The 16,291-nt window shown below is 43.4% G+C and overlaps 1 protein-coding gene across 1 annotated transcript; it reads left to right on the plus strand.

Annotated features, from left to right (window-relative positions):
• Window positions 1-1,543: 1,543 nt before the first annotated feature.
• LOC115133838 (TOX high mobility group box family member 4-B-like) lies at window positions 1,544-13,950 on the plus strand. Its single transcript, XM_029667314.2, is given in 10 exon segments — window positions 1,544-2,202; window positions 7,401-7,469; window positions 7,764-8,060; window positions 10,557-10,817; window positions 10,959-11,273; window positions 11,397-11,477; window positions 11,642-11,858; window positions 11,861-12,285; window positions 12,464-12,618; window positions 13,226-13,950. Coding segments are annotated over 10 exon segments (1,974 nt in total). The 5' UTR covers window positions 1,544-2,103; the 3' UTR covers window positions 13,281-13,950.
• The last annotated feature ends 2,341 nt before the right edge of the window (window positions 13,951-16,291 follow it).

Raw genomic sequence — 16,291 nt, forward strand, 5'->3', positions numbered from 1 at the left:
AGGGCCTTGGTCAGGGAGGAGACCGAGAACCCAATGGTCACTGACCAAATTCCTCTGTGGAGATGGGAGAACCTTCCAGAAGGACAACCATCTCTGCAGCATTCTACCAATCAGGCCTTTAGGTTAGAGTGGTCAGACAGAAGCCTTTCCTCAGTAAAGGGCAGTTTGCCAAAAGGCACCTAAGGACACTCCGATCATGAGAAACAAGATTGAACTCTGGCGTGAATGCCAAGTGTCTCATCTGGAAGAAACATGGCACCGTTACTACGGTGAGGCATGATGCTGCACCACCATGCCTCACCAATGTTTTTCAGCGGCAGGGACTGGAAGCCTAGTCGGGATCGAGGGAAAGATGACCGGCCAAGTACAGAGATCCTTGATGATAACCTGCTTCAGAGCACTCCGGACCTCAAACTGGGGTGATGTCCTGTTGGAAGGTGAACCAACCATAAGCACACAGCCAAGACAATGCAGGAGTGACTTTGGGACAGGTTTCTGAGTGGCCCAGCCCGATCAAACATATCTGGAGAGACCTGAAAATAGCTGTGCAGTGACACTCCCCATCCAACCTGCCAGAGTTTGAGAGGATTTGCAGAGAAGACTGGGAGGAACTCCCCAAATACAGGTAGCTAAACTTGTAGCGTCATACCCAAAAACACTTGAGGCTGTAATCGCTGCCAAAGGTACCTCAACAAAATACAACAAAAATAAATTATCACGGGCGAAATTCAGAAAAGTGTGACAGAGCAGATTTCGGGGTAATAATGGAGGTAAGATGCGTATAAAGTTTCGCAGTGGGGAATCACGCGTGGTCGGCATATTCACTACGTGTACAGATTGGATCGCACAAGTGTCCACAATCTTTGGTTTTCCAACACACAATGAACACTCACGCTCAGCCCGACATCAATTCCGATATAACGTTCGCTTACAGTTTCCTAGTTTGTCACTAGAGCTGCAGTTCGCTTCTGATTCTTTAAAAGTCCTTGAAGCCTTAGACGAACTTTGTTAGTGAGTTTCACGTGGCCTTGTTTCAAAGGCTGAGGACGCTTGCTAGTAAAACCAAGTGCTCAACACAGGAAAAGTGCAGTCATGATCCCTTTCTTACCATATTCCGACTGTTCAAATAAACCTGCGACAATGGCTATTTACCTAAATTAATGTTGACGATTAGCTTTACCAAATATTTGAAATTGAGTTACTAGCGGTCTGGGATATTCTGCCTCCAGAGAATAAACTGTTAAAATGATTTCATTTGGTTTACTAGGCCATTGGGATGAACCATTTGAGAAAAATGGGGTCCTGGGGGGGAGAGAAGTCTGTGCGATTAGTTTACTTATTTCAATTAGAGAGTGGTTGTATACAGACTTGAGTCAGCCATATGATTATCTACACAAGAACGTTGATTGTTACATGATGACAAATCTTTGAACTAAAACAACTGTGAATGCAAAAGTCCGAAATCCCAGACACCCTCTATTCCCAACCATTCCCCACACAGGAACCCGACCCACGGTGATTGATTCCAATCCAAATCCACAGTTCGGGATCCATTGAGCAGCCTTGTTCGAGCGCAGAGCAGCTGTGAAAAAGAACCAGACGAGCTCAATTCTGAAATGCCTCAAGACACATCAAAATACGGTTATTTGCGGGACTCCATATAACTTGTAATATTACCCATCTGTTAACATGAGTTTCTGTTTTTTGTCGGGTGTAGTAGCTGTATAATTTTAACCAGACATACCACTAGCACATGATTCGGTACCACACAGCCTTGCGTCATCTAGGATAGCCACGCGAATTAGTCAAGAGACAGGTTATTTTTGGTGTGAGTGAGAGCGCTGGGGTGCATTACAATAAATATTTGGCCATATGAGCATAGCTAACAAACAACTGCTTCGTTTCATATCAAGTCGCTAAATCCTGCATAATTCATGACAGAAATCTGAATTCATTGTGTGTAGCCTCGAGTTGTATTTTTTTTTTGTTATACATTTTGTGGTACTAAAACAAAGACAGTGGTACAGACGTTTTAGATTATAGATTTATTCCGTATATCAACCAATTGCATTGATTTAATGTCATACGAGGCGCCATTAGATAATGGACCTGAATTTTTATTCCGATCTAACGGATGGGACTGGGCCACACGGAGATCCAGAATTCATGGACCCTGGGTCTTTCAATGGATATGACCATAAGGTGACTGACAGCGAGATTGATTTGACAAGCGACCTGTGTGTCTGTCTGTGTGTTGTGCTCTATGGAAAACTCACGGACTCTCACATGCACTCAGAATCCTGTACAATAACTATTTTACAACAGCATATAAGGGCTTGGTTGAATATGTAGTATATACAGTGCATGTGTGTGGGGAAGTGATGTGAGCTCAGCTGTTATTGGGATTTTCAATGTTTTGATGAATGGTAAAGTTTGTGTGAACATTATATATATATATATATTTTTAAATTTAAACTTTATTTAACTAGGCAAGTCAATATTTGAATTTATTATAGATCCCCTGGCAGCAGCTACTCTTCCTGGGGTCCAGCAAAATTAAGGCAGTTTATACAATTTAAAAAAACATTACAATACATTCAGACTGTGTGCTCCTACTCTACCACTACCACATATACAGTGGGGCAAAAAAGTATTTAGTCAGCCACCAATTGTGCAAGTTCTCCCACTTAAAAAGATGAGAGGCCTGTAATTTATCATAGGTACACTTCAACTATGACAGACAAAATGAGGGAAAAAAATCCAGAAAATCACATTGTAGGATTTTTAATGAATGTATTTGCAAATTATGGTGGAAAATTAAGTATTTGGTCAATAAAATCGTATCTCAATACTTTGTTATATACCCTTTGTTGGCAATGACCGAGGTCAAATGTTTTCTGTAAGTCTTCACAAGGTTTTCACACACTGTTGCTGGTATTTTGGCCCATTCCTCCATGCAGATCTCCTCTAGAGCAGTGATGTTTTGGGGCTGTTGCTGGGCAACACGGACTTTCAACTCCCTCCAAAGATTTTCTATGGGCTTGAGATCTGGAGACTGGCTAGGCCACTCCAGGACCTTGAAATGCTTCTTACGAAGCCACTCCTTTGTTGCCCGGGCGGTGTGTTTGGGATCATTGTCATGCTGAAAGAACCAGCCACATTTCATCTTCAATGCCCTTGCTGATGGAAGGTTTTCACTCAAAATCTCACGATACATGGCCCCATTCATTCTTTCCTTTACACGGATCAGTCGTTCTGGTCCCTTTGTAGAAAAACAGTCCCAAAGCATGATGTTTCCACCCCCATACTTCACAGTAGGTATGGTGTTCTTTGGATGCAACTCAGCATTCTTTGTCCTCCAAACACGACGAGTTGAGTTTTTACCAAAAAGTTATATTTTGGTTTCATCTGACCATATGACATTCTCCCAATTTTCTTCTGGATTATCCAAATGCTCTCTAGCAAACTTCAGAACGGCCTGGACATGTACTGGCTTAAGCAGGGGGACACGTCTGGCACTGCAGGATTTGAGTCCCTGGCGGCGTAGTGTGTTACTGATGGTAGGCTTTGTTACTTTGGTCCCAGCTCTCTGCAGGTCATTCACTAGGTCCCCCCGTGTGGTTCTGGGATTTTGTGATCATTTTGACCCCACGGGGTGAGATCTTGCATGGAGCCCCAGATCGAGGGAGATTACCAGTGGTCTTGTATGTCTTCCATTTCCTAATAATTTCTCCCACAGTTGATTTCTTCAAACCAAGCTGCTTACCTATTGCAGATTCAGTCTTCCCAGCCTGGTGCAGGTCTACAATTTGTTTCTGGTGTGCTTTGACAGCTCTTTGGTCTTGGCCATAGTGGAGTTTGGAGTGTGACTGTTTGAGGTTGTGGACAGGTGTCTTTTATACTGATAACAAGTTCAAACAGGTGCCATTAATACAGGTAACGAGTGGAGGACAGAGGAGCCTCTTAAAGAAGAAGTTACAGGTCTGTGAGAGCCAGAAATCTTGCTTGTTTATAGGTGACCAAATACTTATTTTCCACCATAATTTGCAAATAAATTCATTAAAAATCCTACAATGTGATTTTCTGGATTTTTCCCCCTCATTTTGTCTGTCATAGTTGAAGTGTACCTATGATGAAAATTACAGGCCTCTCATCTTTTTAAGTGGGAGAACTTGCACAATTGGTGGCTGATTAAATACTTTTTTGCCCCACAGTACAAAATCCATGCGTACGTGTGTGTGTGTGTGTATAGTGCGTATGCTATCGTGTGTGTGTATATGCACCTATGTTTGTGTTGCTTCACAGTCCCTGCTGTTCAATAAGGTGTTTTTTTAATCTGTTTATTAAATCAACATTTTCTGCTTGCATGAGTTACTTGATGTGGAATAGAGTTCCATGTAGTCATGTCTCTATTTAGTACTGTGCACCTTCCATAGTCTGTTCTGGACTTGGGGACTGTGAAGAGACCTCTTGTGGGGTATACATGGGTGTCCGAGCTGTGCGCCAGTAATTCAAACAGACAGCTCGGTGCATTCGACATGTCAATACATCTCATAAATACAAGTAGTGAGGAAGTCAATTTCTCCTCCACTTTGAGCCAGGAGAGATTGACATGCATATTATTAATATCAGCCCTCTGTGTACATCCAATGGCCAGCCGTGCTGCCCAGTTCTGAACCAATTGCAATTTTCCTAAGTCCTTTTTTGTGGCACCTGACCCCGCGACTGAACAGTAGTCCAGGTGCGACAAAACTAGGGCCTGTAGGACCTGCCTTGTTGACAGTGCTGTCAAGAAGGTAGAGCAGTGCCTTATCATAGACATACTTCTCCCCATCTTAGCTACTGTATCAATATGTTTTGACCATGACAGTTTACATTCCAGGGTAACTCCAAGCAGTTTAGTCACCTCAACTTGCTCAATATCCACATTATTTATTACCATATTTAGTTGAGGTTTAGGGTTTTGTGAATGATTTGTCCCAAATACAATTCTTTTAGTTTTATAAATATTTAGGACTAACTTATTCCTTGCCACCCACTCTGAAACTAACTGCAACTCTTTGTTTAGTGTTGTGGTCATTTCAGTCGCTGTAGTAGCTGACATGTATATTGTTGAGTCATCCACATACATAGACACTCTGGGCTTTCCTCAAGGCCAGTGGCAATTCATTAGTAAAGAATGAAAAAAGTAATGGGCCAAGACAGCTACCTTGGGGAATTTCTGATTCTACCTGGATTATGTTGGAGAGGCTTCCATTAAAGAACACCCTCGGTGTTCTGCTAAACAGGTAACTCTTTATCCACAATATAGCAGGGGGTGTAAAGTCATAACACAAGTTTTTCCAGCAGCAGACTGATCGATTAATGTCAAAGGGCCGCACTGAAGTCTAACCATCTTTTTATCATCAATTTCTCTCAGCCAATCATCAGTAATTTGTGTAAGTGCTGTGCTTGTTGAATGTCCTTCCCTATAAGCGTGCTGAAAGTCTGTTGTCAATTTGTTTACTGTAAAATAGCATTTTATCTGGTCAAACACAATTTTTTCCAAAATATTAACTAAGGGTTGGTAACAGGCTGATTGGTCGGCTATTTGAGCCAGTAAAGGGGGCTTTACTATTCTTAGGTAGCGGAATGACTTTTGCTTCACTCCAAGCCTGAGGGCACACACTTGCTAGTAGGCTTAAATTGAAGATGTGGCAAATAGGAACGGCAATATCATCCGCTATTATCCTCAGTCATTTTCCATCCAAGTTGTCAGACCCCGGGGGCTTGTCATTGTTGATAAACAATCATTTGTTCACCTCTTCCTCACTAACTTTACGGAATTTAAAATTACAATGCTTGTTCTGTCATAATTCGGGCATTTTTCCTTCGATGTGTACTATCAGCATTTGTTGCTGGCATGTTTTGCCTAAATATGCTAATCTTTGCCAATGAAAAAATCATTAAAGTAGTTGGCAATATCAGTTGATTTTGTGATGAATGAGCCATCTGATTCAATGAATGATGGAGCTGAGTTTGCCTTTTTCCCCAGAATTTCATTTAAGGCACTCCAAAGCTTTTTACTATCAATCCTTATTTCATTTATCTTGGTTTCATAGTGTAGTTTCTTCTTCTTTTTATTCAGTTTAGTCACATGATTTCTCAATTTGCAATACGTTTGCCAATTGGTTGTGCATCCAGACTTATTTGCCATTCCTTTTGCCTCATCCCTCTCAACCATACAATTTTTCAATTCCTCATCAAGCCATGGGAATTTAGCCATTTTCTTAATGGTGCATACTTATTAGCAACTGGAGTAAGCAATTTCATAAATGTTTCAAGTGCAGTGTCTGTTTGCTCCTCATTACACACCACGGACCAACAAATATTCTTTACATCAATAACATAGGAATCACTACAAAACTTCTTGTATGACCTCTTATACACTATGTTAGGCCCAGCCGTTGGAACTTTGGTTTTCCTAGATATGGCTACTATGTTGTGATCACTACATCTGATGGATCTGGATACTGCTTTCAAGCTAATTTCTGCAGCATTAGTAAAGATGTGATCAATACATGTTGATGATTTCATTCCTGTGTTGTTTATAACTACCCTGGTAGGTTGACTGATAACCTGAACCAGGTTGCAGGCACTGGTTACAGTTTGTAGCTTTTTCTTGAGTGGGCAGCTTGATGAAAGCCAGTCAATATTTAAATCAACCAGAAAATATACCTCTCTGTTGATATCGCATACATTATCAAGCATTTCACACACATTATCCAGATACTGACTTAGCACTTGGTGGTCTATAGCAGCTTCCCACCAGAATGGGCTTTAGGTGAGGCAGATGAACCTGTATCCATATTATTTCAATAGTATTTGACATGAGATCTTCTCTAATCTTTACAGGAATGTGGTTCTGAATATAAACGGCACCTTCATCATTGGCATTTCTATATTTTCTATAAATGTTATAACCTTGTATTGCTACCACTGTATCAAAGGTATTATCTAAGTGAGTTTCAGAGATAGTCAGAATATGAATGTCATCTGTTACTAGTAAATTATTGATTTCATGAACCTTGTTTCTTAAGCTGCATATATTAACAAGGGCTATTTTGAGCACTTTTCTTCTGGAATGCTTAATTGCTTTCGTTGCTTTACTAGGAAGCTTAGCAGCAGTAGATGTGCTCAGTTAAGAACAAATTCTTATTTACAATGACGGCCTACCTCGGCCAAACCCGGACGACACTGGGCCAATTGTGCGCCGCCCTATGGGACTCCCAATCACGTCCGGATGTGAAACAGCAGCCTTGTATGATGCCACTGATGTTTTAAAGGGATGCTGACTGTTAGGATGATGATGAGACTTATTCTCCTATGTGATGATGATTTGACCCGTGTGTGTGTTTCAGTTCCCTGAAGGCAGTAATAACTACCTGACCATCAGCGGGGCGGGCCATCCATTCCTCTCATCCTCTGAGGTAGCTACTCATTCCTTCCTTCCACTTCTCTCGCTTCTAAACTCTCATTCACTCTCTTTTTCTCTCGACTATCCTGTCTCTCTCTCTCTCTTTACAACACACACAATCTGCAGTTACTCACACAACACTCACACCCAGTATAGCAGGGGAGGATGTCTCAATCTATAATAATAATAACCTTTGCTCTTCCCACCCTCTTCTCTCTTCCTCTTTTCTCCATACCCCCTTTCCTTCTTACCATCTCCGCTCCCCCATCCCCCACCGTCTCTTCTCCCTCTCGTTTTTCCCCAATAGACGTTCCACACCCCCAGTCTGGGAGATGAGGAGTTCGAGATCCCCCCCATCTCCCTGGATCCAGACCAGGCGCTCATCGCGTCCGATGTGGTGGCCCATTTCGGAGAGCTATCGGATGGAGAGCGCAGTGGCTTGTCCACCTCCGGGAACGTTGTGGTCGGGGGAGACGATCCGTCCTTCGCCTCCACCTTTGTGAATCCCCACCCGGGGTCTCAGGGACTGGACCACCACCTGAGTCTGGGGGTCATCAGTCAGCCAGGTGGAGGAGGAGCTATTCTGGGGTCTGCTCTGGGCATGGTGAGGACTGCAAGGGTTGAGAATGCTTTTGAAATGGCACCCTATTCTCTATGTAGTGCACTGCTTTTGAAAAGGGTCTGCATATGAATCTGGTCAAATGTAATACACTATATACAGTACCAGTCAAAAGTTTGGACACACCTACTCATTCCAAGGTTTTTCTTTATTTGGACTATTTTCTACATTGTAGAATAATAGTGAAGACATCTTCACCTGGAATGCTTTTCCAACAGTCTTGAAGGAGTTCCCACACATGCGAAGCACTTGGCTGCTTTTCCTTCACTCAATTGGGTTGAGGTCAGGTGATATTAGAGGCCAGGTCATCTGATGCAGCCCTCCATCACTCCTTCTTGGTCAAATAGCCCTTAGTAAACTCTAATGAACTTATCCTCTGCAGCAGAGGTAACTCCTTTCCTGTGGCGGTCCTCATGAGAGCCAGTTTCATCATAGCGCTTGATGGTTTTTGCGACTGCGCTTAAAGAAACTTTCAAAGCTCTTGAAATGTTCTGTATTGACTGACCATGTCTTCAAGTAATGGACTGTCGCTTCTCTTTGCTTATTATAGCTGTTCTTGTCAAAATATGGACTCTGTCTTTTACCAAATAGGGCTATCTTCTGTATACCACCCCTACCATATCACAACACAGCTGATTGGCTCAAAGGAAAGAAATTCCACAAATTCACTTTTAACAAGGCACACCTGTTCATTGAAATGCATTCCAGGTGACTACCTCATGAAGTTGGTCGAGAAAATGCCAAGAGTGTGCGAAGCTGTCATCAAGGCAAAGGGTGGCTACTTTGAAGAATATAAAATATATTTTGATTTGTTTAAAACTTTTTTGGTTACTACATGATTCCATATGTGTTATTTCATAGTTTTGATTTCTTCACTATTATTCTACAATGTAGAAAATAGTAAAAATAAAGAAAAACCCTGGAATGAGTAGGTGTGTCCAAACATTTGACTGGTACTGTAGGTAATGGCCTATTAGGGTGCCATTTCCGACACAATTAGTTCTTGCCAGAAATGTGAAATTATATGAATTGGGCCCTTTTCACACCACAGTCCATTCTTTGATAACAAGGTGGCTGCTGTCTGTAATCAGGCCCGGTCCTGGCCCTTCTGCCACCCTAGGCGAGACAATTTTATTGGGTTCATTTTCGGGTTCTGAATGAAAGTTGAACATATGTCTTGAGTAGGACTGGACCGGACCAAACCTGAACCAAACATAGACATCTATGTTTGGGCCAAATCAAGGCCGGTCCAGACCAAACCAAATCTCAATTTAACATAGACATACGGTCTATGATTGGTCCAGATTAGATCCGGTCCATGGATGTTGAAATCAAGTCCGGACGACACCAAATCAATACACAAAAAAGACGTCCTGACAGGACCAAAAGAAATACGTCCAAAAGACGTCCTCGTTGGTCCGTGCTTACTGGGGTACAGTGGAGGCTGGTGGGACAAGCTATAGGAGGACGGGCTCACTGTAATGGCTGGACTGGAATAAATGGGACGGTATCAATGACCACAATGACATTTTATGAATGCTCATCCATGTGGTAGACCTACCATTTGTATTTTTTTTTTTTAAATAGGCAGTTGCATTGGCTTTATTAGTCCTGATTCCTGTTAATAATCATTTGGGCTGTTTTAAGCTCTGAATATCAGCTCCCCAACTTTATCAGGAGTTATCCTGAGCCTATTTGCAATGAGAATCAATGTGTTTACATAGCGGGAAATGCAGAAGCATTTTATTTTTCACTATGATCATCTTGTAAAAACAATTATGGATACAAACTTGAAACCACTGATTATCATGACAATTTAGCCCACGGTGTGACACTCCTGGACAGCAGTTGTGAGTAGCCTGATTTTTCCATTCCATATTATCCATTTTATTTTGAGCTGTCCTGTTTTAAAGGATATCATGTTTGTTAACATGCCATATTCGCATCGAAGCACATTTTTTATTTGATTGGGTGCCATTTAGGTTAGGCTATTTGATCGGCGAAGCGTGCATGATGTTAAAAGTGTCTCATGACATTGACATACATTTTACCTGTAGGATACAGCAAAGGCCATATACTCTTTCTACCATAGGCTAAATGATTTATGTTAGATGATTTTTTTGAAGTAATGTTGGTGGAGTGCCGCAGCGGTGTGTCTCGCCAACAGCACACTGGAGAGGCGCATTTGGCATGGACGAGCAAAATATTTTGCGCCCCTGCTTTTGACAAAGTGGCCTCTGCTTATCACAGGAGGGGATCAGCGCTCACCTAAATAATCCATATGCCACTAGGTGAGAGGAATTGTACTTAGTTTTGGGCAAAATTATGTGAGGTTTTATGTGTCGTTGACGGTGTGTCGCCCTCGTCAATCTGCTGCTGTCGACGGCCGCCTAATCCTGCCTAATGGGCGGGCCAGTCCTGCCTGCCTGTAATACATTTTCTTTGGCTTTTTCTGAGTATGAACCCTGCCTCATTTTCCAGGATCTGGGCCACCCTGTTGGCTCCCAGTTCAGCAGCTCCTCCCCCATGACCATAGACGTCCCGCTGAGTGACATGGACCACAGCCTTTTGGGCCACAACCAGCTGATCACTATCGACCAATCGGAGCTCAGCGCCCAGCTGGGGCTCAGCCTAGGGGGCGGGGCCAACCTGGCGAGGTCGCAGTCACCTGACCAACCACTGTCGGCCGCTGCTTTGCCGGCCGGCTCGCTACAGGACGACGACATGGACGACTTCAGACAGGTCAGTCCTATTGGTCGGTCTGTCTGCCTCAGTCTCTTCATTGATTACAGTCACACACTTTATATGAAACTGATGTCCTTGTTTTTGCTATTCCTCCCTTTCTCCCATCCCACCCCTCCTTCTTCCATTCTAACTCAGCAGAGTGTGCTGGTGGAGTCCCCTATCTCTCTCGGTGTCATCTCCCTCGAGCCCCCTCTCTCCGACTCCCCCATTCCTTCCTTTGCTCCGTCCTCCAGCACCCCTCCTACCCTCGTCCGGAGAGGGGCAGTGGGAGGAGGGAAGAAAGGGAAGAAAAAGAAAGACCCTAACGAGCCCCAGAAGCCTGTGTCGGCCTACGCTCTGTTCTTCAGGGACACGCAGGCAGCCATTAAGGGCCAGAACCCCAGCGCCACCTTCGGAGAGGTGTCCAAGATAGTGGCCTCCATGTGGGATAGCCTGGGGGAGGAGCAGAAGCAGGTACACACATTCACATGTGCAAACACGCATGTTCACAATCACATTCACTACACAAGCACATGCAGATATGAATAATGTAATGGTATCGGGTTCATGTTATCCCTGTATGTGTATTCCTCTCAGGTGTACAAGAGGAAGACGGAAGCAGCTAAGAAGGATTATCTCGACGCTCTGGAAGCCTACAGAGATCATCAGCTTTCTCAGGTGAGACAAGACGAGTATTCCTAGAGAGCACTTCAGTTATTTGTGTGAGTAGGTTTATTATGATGGCCACCCTTTGTCAGTGTGTAAACTACATCTCCTCTTTTCCCTCTCAACTCCTTTCTCTTGCAACCCCTCTACATTTCTCCTCCTCTTCTCTCTCCCAGCCGACCATTGAGGTTCTGGACAGTTCCCCGTCGCCTCCCTCTCCTCCTCCCGTTGCCCCACTCCCCGCCCCTGCTCCCCGTTCCACCCGTTCCTCCGTCCCCCACCTCGCCCCTGAAGAGAACACCATCACCAACATCTGCACCTCCAACATCATCCTAGCAGGTGGAGACCTCCCTCAGGTCACCACCCGCTCCCGTACAGGGGCGCAAAAACCCCCACTCCTACGCCCGCCCTGGCCCTAAACCCCCCCACCGTTACGAAAATCATCATCAAGCAACAGACGTCGCCATCAGGGGTAATGGTGGTGTCAAGTAGTACGGTATTGTCTACTCGGCAGCCGCCACCACTCCAACAGATGCAGAACACCCCTCCTCCGCCCCGTCTCCAGCAGATGGTACATGCCCAGGCCCCACCGCCACTGCAGGCCAAACCAAGAGGCGGGGGTGCCATGGCACCACCCCCTCTGCAGATCAAGATCGTCCCTCCCGCCTCAGATTTGGACTCTCCCGTTATCGACACGGCGGCAAGGGGGTTAGCCGCGTTGGGGGGGGCTACTCCGACCTCGGGGGAGGTGGTACAGTCCGCTGCCTTAGTAACGGCCTGTTCGACGGAAGCCGAGGACGGGACTGAAGGAGAGGATGGGGTAAGAGAAGTATAGAATAGAAAAACTTTTGCATATATTTTCATAATTTTCTCTGAAAACTCAGGGCCCTGGTCATCTAATGATTGGTATCCTTCACACTACTGTATATCAACCACTGTCTTTCTCTCTCCTCTACCTCTCTCTCCCTCCGGTCTTTCACCTCTCCCTCCCTTCCCAGATGCAGGTGGAGTTGAATGTGTCTCCAGGGCCAGATGTGACCCAGACCTGCAGCCCTAACCTGTGTGTCCGAGCCGGCTGCACCAACCCAGCTGTAGAGAACAAGGACTGGGACAGGGAATACTGCAGCAACAAGTGTGTTGCCACACACTGCAGGTACAGACAGATAGATGGCTGGACATAGGCTGCGTTTAGACAGGCAGCCCAATTCTGCGCTTTTTAAACTTGTTTTCACTTTTGATCAATCAGATAAGTGTGAAAAATAATCTGATGTGAAAAAGATCTGATGATTGGTCAAAATACCAATTTGTGGAAAAAATATCAGAATTGGGCTGCCTGTCTAAATACAGCCATACAGACACATATACAGAACACACTGACATTACCACCTGAAACACTTAGGAGTCAAGATAGATCATGTTCTTCCCAAAGAATGGTCTCGAGGCGAGAGAACCGCACACCTGTTTAGGCGAGGTGCTGGCTAGCGGAGTAGAACACTTGGAAAAGAAAAGGAGAGCCGCACACTCTAGGAGCTCCGATGCAATCATTTTATAACCTAATAACCAACATTTCGACAGCTCAGATCCAGACTCATTGTGGAGAAGAAACGAATGTCCGTGGGCGTGGCGTAGCGTTTGGCGGCAGCCAGGAAAGGAAAATGTCGATAAAGCAACATTTCTGCTCTAATTATGATTTAATTGATTTATTATTGATTAGTTGATCTATTTTTTTGGTTTTCTTCTCCAATTTATTGTCTTCAAAGGGATGTGTTCATGGCCTGGTGTGCGATCCGAGGGCAGGACTCCACTGTCACGTAAAGGAATGGACAGAAGAGAGGAGTGATAGATGGACAAAGACTTCAAAGAGGAGTGAGAGGAGAGAAGAGTGATATATGGACATGATAGGGATTAGCCAGGACTAAAGAGAAAGGAGAGGGGAGTGAAGAATGGAGAAGAGAAGAGAGGGACTTGGCTTTTTTCCACAACCAGACTTTGTCCTCATAGAATAATCAAGCAGAAGACCAATACTCCTGTGCTGATACATTATGAAGTTTAAATAATAAGATCATTTTATATGAAATGTTTTTAGGTAATATCTAATATAACACTACAGGCACCACTGGTATGTCTCTTGCATTTCATAGCTCGTGCCATAGAGTTGGACAAAGGGCACATATCTGCAAATGGTGCTGTCCATGCAAAAATAGACTGTGTTAATCTATCCAACTCTACAGCTAATGATGGTTTTTCTCCTGACCGTGTTATCAGTGTTGTCGTTACAAGTGATTTCAAGGTATGTACAGTGCATTCGGAAAGTATTTAGACCCCTTGACTTTTTCCTCATTTCGCTACGTTACAGCCTTATTCTAAAATTGATTAAATGAAAAAAAATCTTCATCAATTTACACACCCCATAATGACAAAGCAAAAACAGTTTTTAAAAAACATTTTTGCTAATGTATAAAAAATAAACAACATAAATACCTTATTTACATAAGTATTCAGACCCTTTGCTACGAGACTCGAAATTGTTTCCACTGATCATCCTTAAGATCTTTCTACTGATTAGACATGATTTGAAAAGGCACACACCTCTCTATATAAGGTCCCACAGTTGACAGTGCATGTCAGAGCAAAAACCAAGCCATGAGTAGGGCTGGTGTGGTGACCATATTACTGCCACACTGGCAGTCACGAGTCATGAAGGCAGTCAAATTCCACATGACCGTTTAGTCACGGTAATTAGGCTTCTCTAAGCTCTGATGCTGCTGCTGGTCATTGGTAGCCTACCAAACTTGCTAACTGCCTATTACTCAGCAATCTATTGTCCCTCTAATCACTCTGACATCAATGTAAATGTATTCTAAAATCGAATCAAACACTTCATGAGAGCCCATCAGCTCATGTTGCGCAACATTTCTATAGGCTATTCAATTGTGAGAGTGATGGTCACTTACAAAAAGAGGAGGATCCCATTAGCTTTCTAAAGGCTAGGCCTACTATATTTATTAATTTCTCAACTTTCCTCATGTTAAGAACATTACTTATATTTCCAACAGGAGTATAGCCTACCTGGCTGGCATGAAAATAAACCACTGGGAAAAGCGTCCTCCATTCGCTGTTTAAGTGCATAGATTACTTATTTTTTCCCCCTGCCCTGTTTCGATACAGGTGCATGATAATGGTCCATTCTAAATCAAAACAAATGTCATCCATATATGATTTAGTATATGTAAAGGCAAAATTAAATCAAGAATAGTCTGATGGGTGACAATATTAGCCTGTCACTTGTGAATGATGTTATCACTTGTGAATGATGCCCAGCATAAGAAACAATGACATTTTTTTGCGACTCGTTTGCAGCGCCTGAGTTTCAAGTTGGGGAAGATAATTTTCACCATAAAAATGCACCTTTTATAATAAAAGCATTACATGTATAATTGCATTTGCGGTCACTTTTGATATTGGTGTTTTCCTCTAATTGAACATTCGCGCTTACAGCCTACTACTATGTCCACATTGCTGCGCTTATAATGTGAAGAAATAGCCTAATAGTTTATCAACATTTTAAGCTAAACGTTCTGATCTGTTGTGTCAGTCATTTATGCTAGTGGCTGTATTAATTTGGGATCTATAGCATCCCACAACTGTCCCAGACTGTTTGGAATATTTATTTATCGCATAGAATAGGTCGACCTTTGTACTACGGGGGATAGTAGCTTGACATAGACTAGTGCTTTTGCTGTTCAATAGGCCTACTCATCTTGTTGGCTGACAAAAAGTAAATGTGGACAGTTCATCCAATATGTACCTCGGAATTGGATAAGGACTCGCGCAGCTGCGTCCCCGATATGTCTGTCTTCACTTGTAGCCTGTGAGAAAGACCTGGTCACATGACAGAGTGCGCAGCACACTCTTTGAGAAGGGCACAACGTAGCACTCCGGGCCGCAAAAGGCATGGATTTTTTTAGGGTGCATTACGGCCACAAAGGGGATGCCACCATGAATTTGCATTGGCATTGTCAAGTGCTTGTTAAATTGTGAATGAGACTATTGGAGTGTGTACAGCCTGCGCAAAAAAATAAAGCAGAGACAACACAGCCAAGACAACACAGGAGTGGCTTCAGGACAAGTCTCTGAATGTCCTTGAGTGGCCCAGCCAGAGACCAGACTTGAACCCGATCTCTCGACAGACCTGAAATTAGCTGTGCAGCAACGCTCCCCATCCAACCTAACAGAGCTTGAGAGGCTCTGCAGAAAAGAATGTGAGAAACTTCCCAAAGGTGTACCAAGCTTGTAGCATCATACCCAAGAATAATCCAGGCTGTAATCGCTGACAAAGGTGCTTCAACAAAGTACTGAGTAAAGGGTCTGAATACTTATGCAAATTTGATCTTTTTTATTTGTAATAAATGTGATGGACACACACACACACACACACACACAATTGAATACATTTTAGAAGAAGGCTGTAACGTAACAAAATTTGGAAAAAGTCAATACTGAATACTTTTCTAATGCACTGTAAATCATGCATTGTGATTTGGTAGCTCTGCCTGCAACTTAAAATCAGTGTCACCCTCAGCCCTAGTGGGAATTTCCTCTCGGTCTATAGGTTAAGACAGTTGGTTTCCGGAGCAGGGGACCGGGTTTGACATAAAATAAACCTCTGGGCTGTGTTCAGGAGTGTGCAACATTCTGAACGTTGCAGATAGAAATGCTATGTATAGAACTGACATGATTCCTTTCTCTAGTACCTGACAAGAGTATGTCTGTACTACATGCATTTCATATAATATATTTCTATCTGTACGGTTGTTCTTTACTGA

The sequence above is a fragment of the Oncorhynchus nerka genome, linkage group LG8, assembly GCF_034236695.1.
Source record: "Oncorhynchus nerka isolate Pitt River linkage group LG8, Oner_Uvic_2.0, whole genome shotgun sequence".
Classification (NCBI taxonomy): domain Eukaryota; kingdom Metazoa; phylum Chordata; class Actinopteri; order Salmoniformes; family Salmonidae; genus Oncorhynchus; species Oncorhynchus nerka.